The 11,857-nt window shown below is 35.2% G+C and overlaps 1 protein-coding gene across 1 annotated transcript in view; it reads left to right on the top strand.

The window, feature by feature from the left end:
- The window catches only part of KIAA2026 (KIAA2026 ortholog), a gene marked incomplete at its 5' end in the record, with an annotated part of 51,861 nt that overhangs the window by 18,430 nt on the left and 21,574 nt on the right, over positions 1-11,857 (top strand). The window contains 2 exons of the mRNA XM_010135772.1: positions 4,626-4,702; positions 10,404-10,493. Of these exons, the coding sequence (XP_010134074.1) occupies positions 4,626-4,702; positions 10,404-10,493 (167 nt within the window). The remainder of the gene's footprint in view (positions 1-4,625; positions 4,703-10,403; positions 10,494-11,857) is intronic.

Genomic DNA, 11,857 nt, shown 5'->3' with positions numbered 1-11,857 from the left:
CCCCACACATGCCCCCCCCCCCCCCCAAGAAGTGTTGACTGTAGTTTAAGTTGAACTTTGTATCAAAAAGAAGGAAAAGTTTAATCTTTACTACAAGAATTGCCCTATATGGAAACAGGAGTAAGAATAAATTTATAATATTTATAATTTTGGTCAGTATTTATAAAACATGTATCAAATACTTGTCCAAGTAAGTATTTTTTCATTACTCTGCAAAAAAGTTGTAGCTGTTGCTGGATAGGGAGGCTGCTGTTATAGGGAGGCCATGTTACAGGGATGCCTCAAGATGGTAGGCCTAACAACAGCTTTTGTGTAATTTCAGCCGTTGAAGTAGAAAGCCTCTTCAGCTATTTCAAGATCATCATTTTCTTTGGATTTACTGGTTTAGTTTGGGAAACTTAATTTGTTTGGATGGAGACTGTTTTTTTTTCTCCTTTCATTCTTGCATGGTTACGGAGAAGTGTAAGAAAATTGATTGGACAAAAGCATTATCTGTTTTATCTTAGTTCTGCGTCATGCAGTCCTGAGTTATTAATTCCTATGTGTTTGTTACTAATGCCTGTGTATTGCGCAAGGCAGTGTTTTGAAGAGTTACAGAGCCATAGAAAAGCTCTTTGGAAGGAACATCTGGAGGTCAGCTAGTCTTGTTCCTTTCTTAAAGCAGGACTGTCAAAAATACCCATCAGCTCAGCTGTGACTTAAAGACATGTGAAGATAGAAATCCATTTGTTAAGCCATTGTTACCCCTTACCCCTCTGAGAATATTTGTACTGAAATTATTTTATTATTTTGACTGTGTAGAATTCTTTAAGTGGTTTATAAATTATGGCTAGTAGAAGTCGAGGACTGAGAGGTGAGAAACATGCAGAGTGTGTTGAATTGGAACAAGTGACCTGAAGAGACAATGCATGTGAGCTTTCTTATTAGAAATATATATTTTTTTATTCATTATTTCTATAGGTGTGTTTTTCTAACTGATTGCTTTCAGTCAGCAATTAAATATATTTGTACTTTGAGTATATGCTGAAAGGTACAATGTGTTACTCAAAATGTCTCTAGCCGCTGTCAGGAACATTGCTTCATCTGCTGAAGTAATTTAAGCCATTTTAAATAGTCTCTTTACTAGGATTATGGGCAAAGCAGACCTCAGTGAAGTGGTTTGAGAAGCTGCCACTCACTCCTTAGTGATTTTTACCTACAGGCAGAGTCTACATTTACCTCAGCCTGGCAGTTGAAGTTCACGTGGCTGAAGTGTTCATGTGGTTATGCTACATGTGACAAGGCCAGTAGTCAGTACCTGACAGAGGCTGACATCCGTTACCATTGCTGTTGTTTTTAGTGACAGTGTCAGCTTGTGATCTGAGAATCTAAACTAGCAGATCTTGATAGATTTTATTGTGGAAATCCGATTCTTGGTTAATTTTATCCAAAGATTTTTCCACTTAAAGGTAATGAATTTGCATATTTTTATATTCAGAACTGGACACAGGTGCAGCCATATTATCTCAGGAGTACCACTGTGTTCAGTTTTGGGCCCCCCACTTCAAGGAGGACATTGAGGTGCTTGAGAGTGTTCATAGAAGGGCAATAAAGCTGGTGAAGGGTCTGGAGAGCAAGTCTTGAGGAGTGACTGAGGGAACTGGGGTTGTTTAGCCTGGAGAAAAGGAAGCTGAGGGGAGACCTTACCGCTCTCTACAACTCCCCAAAAGGAGGTTATAGAGAGGTGGGGATCATCTCTTCTCCCAAGTAATTGACAGAACGAGAGGAAATGGCCTTAAGTTGCGCCAGGGGAGATCTGCATTAGATACCAGGAAAAACGTTTTTACAGAGAGGGTTGTGAAGCATTGGAACAGGGTCCTGAGGGAGGTAGTGGAGTCCCCATTCCTGAGAGTGTTTAAAAGACATTAAGTTGCGCCAGGGGAGATCTGCATTAGATACCAGGAAAAACGTTTTTACAGAGAGGGTTGTGAAGCATTGGAACAGGGTCCTGAGGGAGGTAGTGGAGTCCCCATTCCTGAGAGTGTTTAAAAGACATGTGGATGTGGTTTTGAGGGACATGGTTTAGGGACCCTGGCAGTGCAGGGGAAACGGTTGGACTCAATGATCGTAAAGGTCTCTTCCAACCAGATGATTCTGTGATTCTAAACAAAAGTTTTGCATCAACTTTAGGGGTTTTTTTCCCTTGAAAAGCAATTAAAGACAATTTTTCTTTCAAAACTTGGCAAACAAAGAATATTATTTTTCGAAAACTAGGGATAACTTTTTTAAAAGAGAGATTATCAGAACTATTGCTGTAACTTCTTTTTAATTTCAGATCGGTATTTTATAAGGATGTTATTAAGGTAGAAGAGGAGTTTGTCAAAGTTAGTTTGCTGCACATATTAATTCTCTCCCGTTGTGTGTCCCGTCTGTAGTGGTTTTGTATTTTTTGGTATGTGGTATGTGTCTGCACCACAGGACATCTGGTGCATATAGTCACAAAGTGGAAAAGAGACTGTGGTGCTTTTCTGTACAGGTATATTCTTAGTCAATGGCAGATGTCAGCCTGGAAATTGTGTAATTCTTATGGTACATATATTCCGATAGGCATACTTTATGATATTCTATTCATTCCATTTTCAAAGACTCTTTTTTTCTTGATGCACTTTACAAAGGAAGTTTATTTGTTTCTTGTCAGTTTTTGGTTTCAATTCTTGGTCTGTCTTTCCTACTGCATGCTTTTCAGATACTGCTACAGAAGAAATACGTACTTTCTTTTTTTTGATAATTAATTATAATTTTTCCTAACAATCATCCACCCTTTTTCAGAAGGAAATATTGAGGAGAGTGTATTTCTGTTAACTCTTATTTTTTGAAGTACACTGCATCATACAACACCTAATCGTGAAAATGTTCAAGTAAATATTTGATAAAAAATATGTTGAAAATATTCAAATAAAACGAATGTTTTCATTTAAATCTTATACAAATCTTTCTCTTTGTAAAGAAGCAAGACAGTCTCGCTGCGCCGTGTTTTTGTCCATTTATGTTCTTGCCAGATAACATTCTTTTACAGGGCTGTAACAAGGAACCACCATATGACCAGACTTCTTTTTGAGTCAGTTTGTCAAGAAAGCTTATATAAGATGTCTGTTTTAGTTCATTAAAGCAGACAAATGGACAAGCTGTGTTCTCAGTAGTAACAATTACGTTTTCAGTGCAGCTGGAGTCATAAAATATATAAGAAAAATGCTGACTTTTTCGCCCATTGTTCAAAATGTTTTGGGTCATTGTTCGAAATGGTTTGGGTCATTGTTCAAAATGTTCAGGTCATTGTTCTAATAAACATGCTTCTCTGTTTTACCACTGCTCTGTAATGTGAAGTCTGTGACTGATTATTTTTGGTAGTTGAGAGCTCTTTTAAATTTTGTTAAGTGTGTGGAGTTTCAGGTTTGGATCCTTTGAGCCCTATGTCCTGTCTCTGAAGTGTGTTATATTTCAAATTCAGGTAAAATGTTCAGTAAACTAACTCACAATATAATAAACTGAAAATAGGATAGTGTCGTAAACTGAAAATATAGATGCCTAGGTGTCTATAAATAGGTATATGTATACATATGCATTTGCACACACAAGCAAGCATCTCTTAGGAGAAAATTAAATTTCTGCCAATATTTTCATTAATATAAATATCAACTCTGCTTGTGTTTGTGCTGTTATCAAGTGCCTGTAAAGATGCTATTTGACAAAAAATCCACACACTTTATATGTTGGGTTTTTTAAGATTTTCAGTTATTGTTTAGGACTCCTGAATATGAGCACAGTGGTAATCATAGAATGCTGGGTTTGGTCTGAATGAACAGGTCAAAAGTGGGCTTGTTTCAATTTACCATGTTAATATAGGAATAACCATATGAGAGACTGCACTGTCTCTCATAAATGGCTTGGTTGCCTAACTGTGTGATTTGAGGAATGTATGTGGCTTATGAACCCTGGTGCTATAGACAGTAAAGCACTAGCCTTCCCTTCAAGGAGGTTTTTACTTGCGTCCATGTTCTTATACAGCACAGTTGGGTGTGAAGGGAATTATAGAAAGGTGCTTGCTTTCTTTTGAAGTGTTAGCTTTTGCCACAGCCAGATAAAACAAATCAGTAATCTGATTTTATTGGTAACTTCAGTATGTTTATTTGGGGATTTCTGGGTATTGCTTGTGCTATGAGGTTATTTTTTACTATAAAATACAGAGGTCTCAGACCCTAATGTGTGGTTCACTTTACAGTGTCTGAAAACAAATCTTGCAGGTAAGATGCTATATTTCTTAAGTTTGTGGCATAAGTTCTAGATTTCACTCCTTTCAGAACAGTGATGTGAATGTTTCTTTTATGACTTAAATTTTTAGGTGGTATATTATGGGCATTGAGGTGGGTTTATTCTCCCGACCCCTCCACCACCACCACCCCCGACCGCCCTACGCAGATACTTGTTTAATGTTTGCTTTTGCAGAGTCTAGTTCTGATTGATCATGTTCACATGACTGCCAGCCCTCTGTTAGTTACAGTTTAACTTTCAAGTCTGTATGTCATTTGGTTTTATTAATGAAGCACAACAAACAGCATTATGAAGCTTTTCTCTTTTAATCTTACAAGGAAAAAAATCGGTATCTAAAAAAGCAATCACAAAGAAGAGGAAAGGTGTCACAAAGTCTACCATACCAGAATTTCAGGTAAATTATTTAATTTTTTGTTTTAAGATGAATGTCTGTAAAATAAGTCCTTTAGTTTCTGATAAAGACCTTGGAAATCCTTATCAAAGATGAACTTCCTTCTAGTTTCAAGGGTTTAATCTGACAGTGGTTTTTAAAGTTAATTTCACCTTGTCTTGGTAGAGAATGTTTTAGCATTTTTTATTATATGCAGCTTCCAAACAGTTTCACAGTATTGTTTTAAGATCCTGGGTAACTGTTAGAGGACAAAACTTGAAAAAAATAGGTGTTCATGGAATTGATAAGGTAGATATAATTTTTCGGAATAAAACTAGTTGGGATTTTTATGAGATGTGACACTGTGATCCTTGAATTGAAATCTAGCTCAATTTACTGAAGCACTTGCAAAAAATTTGTAGGGTCCTGTGCTCACCTTGTTTGCAAGCTTTTCCCCTTATCTGCACATGACCTTTAGACCAGACAGCAGTAAGACAAGAGTGCTAATTATGATAATTTGATTTTATGGCACTGCAATAGAAGTGTTGCTGTACTTCAGTTCCAAGTCACAATTTATGAATGTGTTTCTGCTTGGATTGAAGTTCTCCTTTGGCTGTACTAGTTTTTTCTTCCTTTTGGAAAGCAATCCATACTATTCTGACCAATGGACCCACATTAAATCATGACTGTTATGTAAAACCCTCACACTGAATCAATTTATTGGACGATGATGATGTGTTTCAGGAGGAGCTATTATGAGTTCTGCTGATAAAATTGTTTAGCAACAGCCAATATTGAGAAAAGACTGATATTTAAGTGTACACTTACTTTTCTGTAACCTAATGTTAATAACTAAAATGTTTCATGGCAGCTCCAAAGAAATTGGTGTAGTGTCTAAAAATTTTATTTTTCTGAGTACATTGTCTGCATGCCATGGATGTACACGGTTAGGTTGAAAATCACTTTTTACAGTATTAAACTACTGCATTTTAGTAGTCTTTCTAAAACATTATATAAAGCTTAGTCCAACTTTTTATCTAACCAAGGTAAACTGTACATTTACATATGTAAGTGTAAAATTAACATTATTCAATTTACCTATGTAAAATGTTAATTAAAATGTAGCAAAAAAATTCTGTCTCTTTTGATCAAAGCCAGGCTTTATATCTGTTTTAGATGAAGCTAAGATAGATTAGTATGTGCAGGTTAATCTTATTAGAGAATGCTTAAATAATTGAACCCGCCTTTTTCAAGAGGACAGGCAGGACTGGTATGACTGTTAGAAGTATTTGCAAGTATTAAAAAAGACTTTACTAATAGTAAAGTATGCTTCAGGATACTCTGCTCCAGATACACGGGTGGCCAAACTTGATGAAATTATGTAACTGAAGTTGAGAGTATATTTTAAAAAAATATTTGGTAAGACATCTTTAATGTGTACAGTCCCTGTGAGGTATGCTAGGGAGGGTATAACTGTAAGAATATTGCTATTCATATCTAAAGTTCTTTTGGAAAGAAAGTAAATTTTCTTAGATGCTTTATGTGCCTGCATTATGAATGTAAACACACACACAAAAAAATGCGCTAAGGCACTCTCTTTCATAAGACTAGATCCCCTACTTATAAATCCTTTACCTGAAAATAATAACTTGACATTAAAGCTGAGAAAATCAGTATTAATAAATCTTCTCATATGTGCAGTAACCCAACTGATACATTGAAACATGTTATTAACAAAAAAAATTCTAATTGTTCTACTTAATTCTAACATTTATAATGCCATTTTTAAACAACCTTTGAGGTTAAAACGTACTGCACAGATTTTCTACTTTCCTTCATAGTTTGAATGCCATGGACAAAGCAGAAAAAGCATAGATCAGTGATCATCAGTACTTCCTTCTGTGTGATTTCAGACCTTATATTAATTTCTTAGCTGAAAGCTGCTTTAAAAAAAAACAAACACAAGAAAACAAAAACCAAACCCAAACCAAAAGCAGATGTAAACTAAATTCTCTTTACAAAGTAAAAAGACACAAAACCCCATTTTAAATGTTTTGTAAACAATTTGAGAAGTGAATTTACAGCTTCGTAGATCATGAGGTAGATGGCTGTTGAGTATTTCCTTTTAAAAGGAATTTTGAGTTCCAAGCTTATTATTACTGTTGCTCATTAATGTTTTAAAGAAATGAGAGTAATTATAGTGTACAGAAGGGACACTCATGTGCATTTATTTTCAGGTTACAAAGTACATTTAGGTTTGGTAGCAAGTGCTTTGTCTCTGTCTTTCCTCCTTTTCCCTCGCATATATATGCATGTAGCTTTATAGACCTACAGGTACTATAACTAAGGTAAAAAGGAACGCACACATGTTAAGGAATTGGCAAACTTCAACTTTTCTGTTTAACTGTGTCTTAATGGTTTAAGTTTTATCAGCTATGGTCTGTATTAAATACAGGTCTCAAAATGGGGCTATCCGGACATTCTCCACATGGAGATGGCAGCAATAAAAGAGCAGGTTTATAGGAAATAAGAGTATAAGTTACAGTCATTACACATGAAGTTAAGCATGAAACCCCACTGAAGTGAGTAAAAATTATGCTAAAATACTGGCTGAAGTTAAGGGGAACGTGGAGGGAGCATCAGTGATCTGGGGGAGTACCCTTGGTTTGTCTTTATGAGTAGATCCAAAGATCAGATTTGTTTCTAAAATGATAAATAGTTCATTTATAAATTCTGAGAAATAGATGACAGAAGAGTCCCAGATTGGAATAGAGCTTGGTTCCTCTATCTTTCCTTACAGAAAACGTGAGATTTCCTGTCTTTCCTCCTCAAAGTTCTAGGAGTCAGTGAGGGTCTTTAAGAGATTACTGAGATTGTATTCTGTCAGTAAAGTTGAAGTGAAAATTTACTGGAATACTGAATACCTGAAGATTCCATTGTATTCAGTTGAAAAACACAGTGCTTATTACCTATGAAAAATAAGCCCATATGTAGTAAGTACTATGCCTGATGTGAAAATGTCTGTGTTGCAGCTAGCATGTACATGACTAATAACATGACTTGTACATTAATGGCAATATTTACAACCTGAATATTTAAGCCGTCGTGTAATGTTCTGGAGAGTAAGGACTAATCTTTCACTGCCTTTAAGTCATAAAGGAAACATTTTTTTCTCTTGAGATTCTTTTTCCCATGACAGATGATTAGAAGGTATGTTCTTCAAGAGTGTGTGAAATTACCAGTGAGCTATCAAAATGTGACAGTATGATTAGATTGTAACATTCATACCTTACTTTTTGCCTTCACATTAACTTACCTGTTATAACATAGGAAAAAATTTAGAAAGGCAGTTTTGTTTGCGGAAAATTGAGTTGCTAAGATCAGCCAATTAACAGCCATGAGCAAAGAACCTTGAAACATACATTATAGTCTCATGAGAAATAGCAGTTAGACTCAATATCAAAATGATCATACAAAATACTGTACAATTTTTGATTACTGTTCATTTCATATTTCCTTCAAAATGCTGTCTTCATTTTATAAGACAGGAAGCTTTAACGAAGTGAGAAGTTTCAGAAATAGCTTATTCCTGATCAGTGTGCATATTTAGTACCTCATCTCAAATCCTACTGTGAATGAAGAAATACAGATTTCTTTCTGAACCTTTTTACAGTGGTTTATAGTACAGTATTGGAGTATTTCAAATACTGAACTCATTTTGACAGTAAAACTTCTAAGCTGAGCTGCTGTTACCTTCCTTGTTTTATCAGCAGGTAATAGACCCACAGATATTAGCCCCTTCTGGTACACCCACTGGTACACCTCTCCTGATGAAAACTGGGACTTAGAGATTTGATTACTCTTCCCTGTCCTGAGGACAACTAAACTTTATATATTTGTATTGTTTATCGCATTGATGTAGTTTGGGTTGGTACACGCTGACAATTGTGCAGATCGGATCCTTATGTCTCAAGAGACGGTTCTGAAAATGAGAAACAGTTCTGGGACCTGTGAAAAGTTTGGCCACATGAATTGTCTGATGACATATAGGAGCTTTTCATGGTAGAATCAAAGACGGACTTGGTATGTCCAGGACAGCATTCAAGTAACAATAGTGAAATCATACTTCTCCTTGCAAATTCTTTCCTTTCTAGAAGTGAGGTCCTGGAGAGAAATGCAGCCACTTCCAGCAAGTGAAGACTGTATCTTTCTTTGGTTTATAGTTTTGCTTTATCTGTGATCCATGGGACTCGAATTAAATGTGTCTCAAAGGAGTAAATGAAAAGCAGTGGTAAAATTTTAAAACTGAACTATCAGGTATATAGTCGAAGGATTGGATTATAATTGCATGGGGAAAATCGTTATCCATGCTTTTACTGACTTTTGTCAAGGGGTTGACGTGACAAACTTGCATTCTTTTGTGTAATACTACAATAGCATAGAATTCTTTGCAGTCCAGCTGGGAAAAGAAAAGCCAATATTTGGCTTCCAGTTTACATGATATGTATTTGGAACTTCTTTAAGCACAGGACAGACATGCATGTTGAACCTGGCAGCGTTACACATTGCAACACTGTTTTCTGAGTTGAGAGAAACCTTTTGCAAATTAATTTTATGTACATGTTTACAGCGAGACAGTGCCAATTTCCTTACTCATTTGGGTTTTATTCATTACTCATTTTAAACCTCTTACATGTGAACACTCTGAACTTTAGTTTGAGTCACACCAGTTACCCAGTGCTCTCAAATGTACACAAGTGTTAGAAAAATAATGGCATATATGTGTTAGAGGTTTCTGAACTTAAGTATTTTGCTGAAAGTGTCAGTTCTGTGTTTTATTAGTGAAACAAAGCTTTTTTTAGTACGAATTTGCTGCACATCTAAAACCTCATGTGATTGAGGTAAAAATATATTGTTACTAATGACTGATTTGGGAAAAAAATTAAAATTATCAGTTTTATGATAAAAGCATTTTTGTGCATTTGTTTTTTTTTCTGTTTGGATTTTATTTTCTTAAATTATTTCAACATGTTTCAGTAGTAATGAAAACTTTTCCACCTAAGAGTGTTCAGGAAGAAGCAAGACTTAACATATGATAACCTGAAAGAACCTAGTAGCTTAGTAATTTCCAGTTTCTTAAGTCTTTAATTGCCCTAAATGATGGTAAGCCAAAACCTGCAGATTACCTTGGTTTGATTTTTTTCAAAGAAAATAGCATCCATATTCTGAAAAAAGTTGTTTTCTAATGACGGAAATAAGAAGAATGTAATACTTGTTCAAAACATAGATAGGGAGGTAGATTTGATAGCCGTGCCTAGGTTATCTTTCAGGAATACTCTGTGTAAACGTGTAAAGTTATGTTCAGGAAGAAGTTGTAACAATGTAATTACATTATAACCACAGTGTAATCCAAAGCTAGTAGACCTTAATTCGCAAGGGACTTGTTTAGTACTCACACCTGTCATTCACGGAAGTTTTGAAAAAATACAAACATTTTGAAATGGAAGTTTATAGGCAGAGATATGGCTTATGTCTGAAGTATTTTCTTACTAGATTTTCTTCCTTTCAAAAAATTTTATTTTTTTTACCTTTAAAAAATGCTGTAAGAAAACAAAAATCAACTGGTGGCACTAAGTAATAATATGTGCTTTTAGATTTTATTTAACTTCATTGTACATTTTCCAAGTCCCACATTACCAAGTGTTTATGTTCATTTGTTTTTTAGCTTATTTGCACTAATCTTGATGAACTCAGGGAATTAATCACAAAGATTGAGAATGAACTCAAAGATCTGGAGGACATTAAAAAGAAATCGGTATGTGACGTTAAAAGCTTTCTTTTGTATGAGTATAAAACGGTGCCAGTTATTTGCCGAGGCCTGTCAAATGAAGATTTTATGCCTGTTCAGTAACTGCATGAAGCCTCGTAAGGTTCATCCCTGGAGATGTAGTCTTCATCTCTCCCGTATATAGTGCTCTGTTCACAATGTTTTTATGATAAGTAAATTCAATAATCATCCTAACACTTTTCACTGCCAAAATAAAATGTGGATAGTGGTAATAACTTGGAAGGAGTAATTAATTTCTATTAAACATGTGACCATTCTTCCCTGAGGACAAACTCTTGCCTGGCAAGCAGTTATAGGATAGAGTTCTCATATCCGCCTGTGCAGTGCTGATGAGATCTTCTTGTGAGCTGACTCTTATGTTGCTTGTTGAGATTTCTAACTCCTTTTGTTTGCTTGTTGGAATTTCTAACTCCTTTTGTTTGCAAGTAAGTTGTTAAAATTGGCTTTGTTTAATTTTTATTCAAGTAGGTTATAGAGGAAAGCATGCTATCTGGCTTTTTATACCAGACTGAGATACAGATTTTTCCAATGTATGCTGGATGACTCATCTCTGCAGCTGAAAACCTCAAAAGAATAAAGGCTGGACAAGAGAATCTGACATGTGTGGCTGGGGGATTGTAGGAGGCAGTGATTCTTATCAAGATAGTGGATGGTTTTAAATGCATAAATGGTACTCATTTAAATCTCTCACTAAAGCCAGCACTTAGTACTTTCTTTTCTTCATTACATTTTTGTTTATTAAACCTTTGGTTGGCATTTCTACCAAAAATGCCACCTTTGGCGGCATTTCTATGAACGGTAGTAGTTAAAAAGGTTGCTTTTTCTTAGAAAAATTAGAACCTTAGAAATTAGGCTGCTACTTTCTGTGCATGTCTTTACTTTCATGCAGAAACAATTTATTCTTAAATTATTTAAGTAGGGGAGAGAGATATGGTAGGTGAGAGGCAATATGAATTAGGACTCTGAAAGATAAATTTCAGTGCAGCATGTAGCATAGTAGTTGTTAAAATATCCACAGGAATGAAAACAGAATGAACACACTGAACAGACTGAACTTGAAATTATTTTGTAGTTGCTAAATTTGCAAATTGATTTTGTGATAAGATCGTCAAGAGGTTATCAGAAAGACTGTTAATGACAGAAGAAAAAGCCAAAAATTAGAGTACACGTCAGCATATTAGTAATCTTAGTATAGGTGAGACTATTAGTCTAGTAGTAAAACTGTACCAAGAAGACTTCTTCAAGGGTAGACAAATGCTAAATATGTCATAATTGCTCTTTGAACTGAAATCTGATAATGTCATTATGTAAATAAGTTGCATGACTTCAGC

This window comes from Buceros rhinoceros, unplaced genomic scaffold, assembly GCF_000710305.1.
Source record: "Buceros rhinoceros silvestris isolate BGI_N320 unplaced genomic scaffold, ASM71030v1 scaffold1330, whole genome shotgun sequence".
NCBI classification, from domain to species: Eukaryota; Metazoa; Chordata; class Aves; order Bucerotiformes; family Bucerotidae; genus Buceros; species Buceros rhinoceros.
Note: the sequence above shows the minus strand (reverse complement) of the source record. Positions and strands in the feature narration are given on the sequence as shown.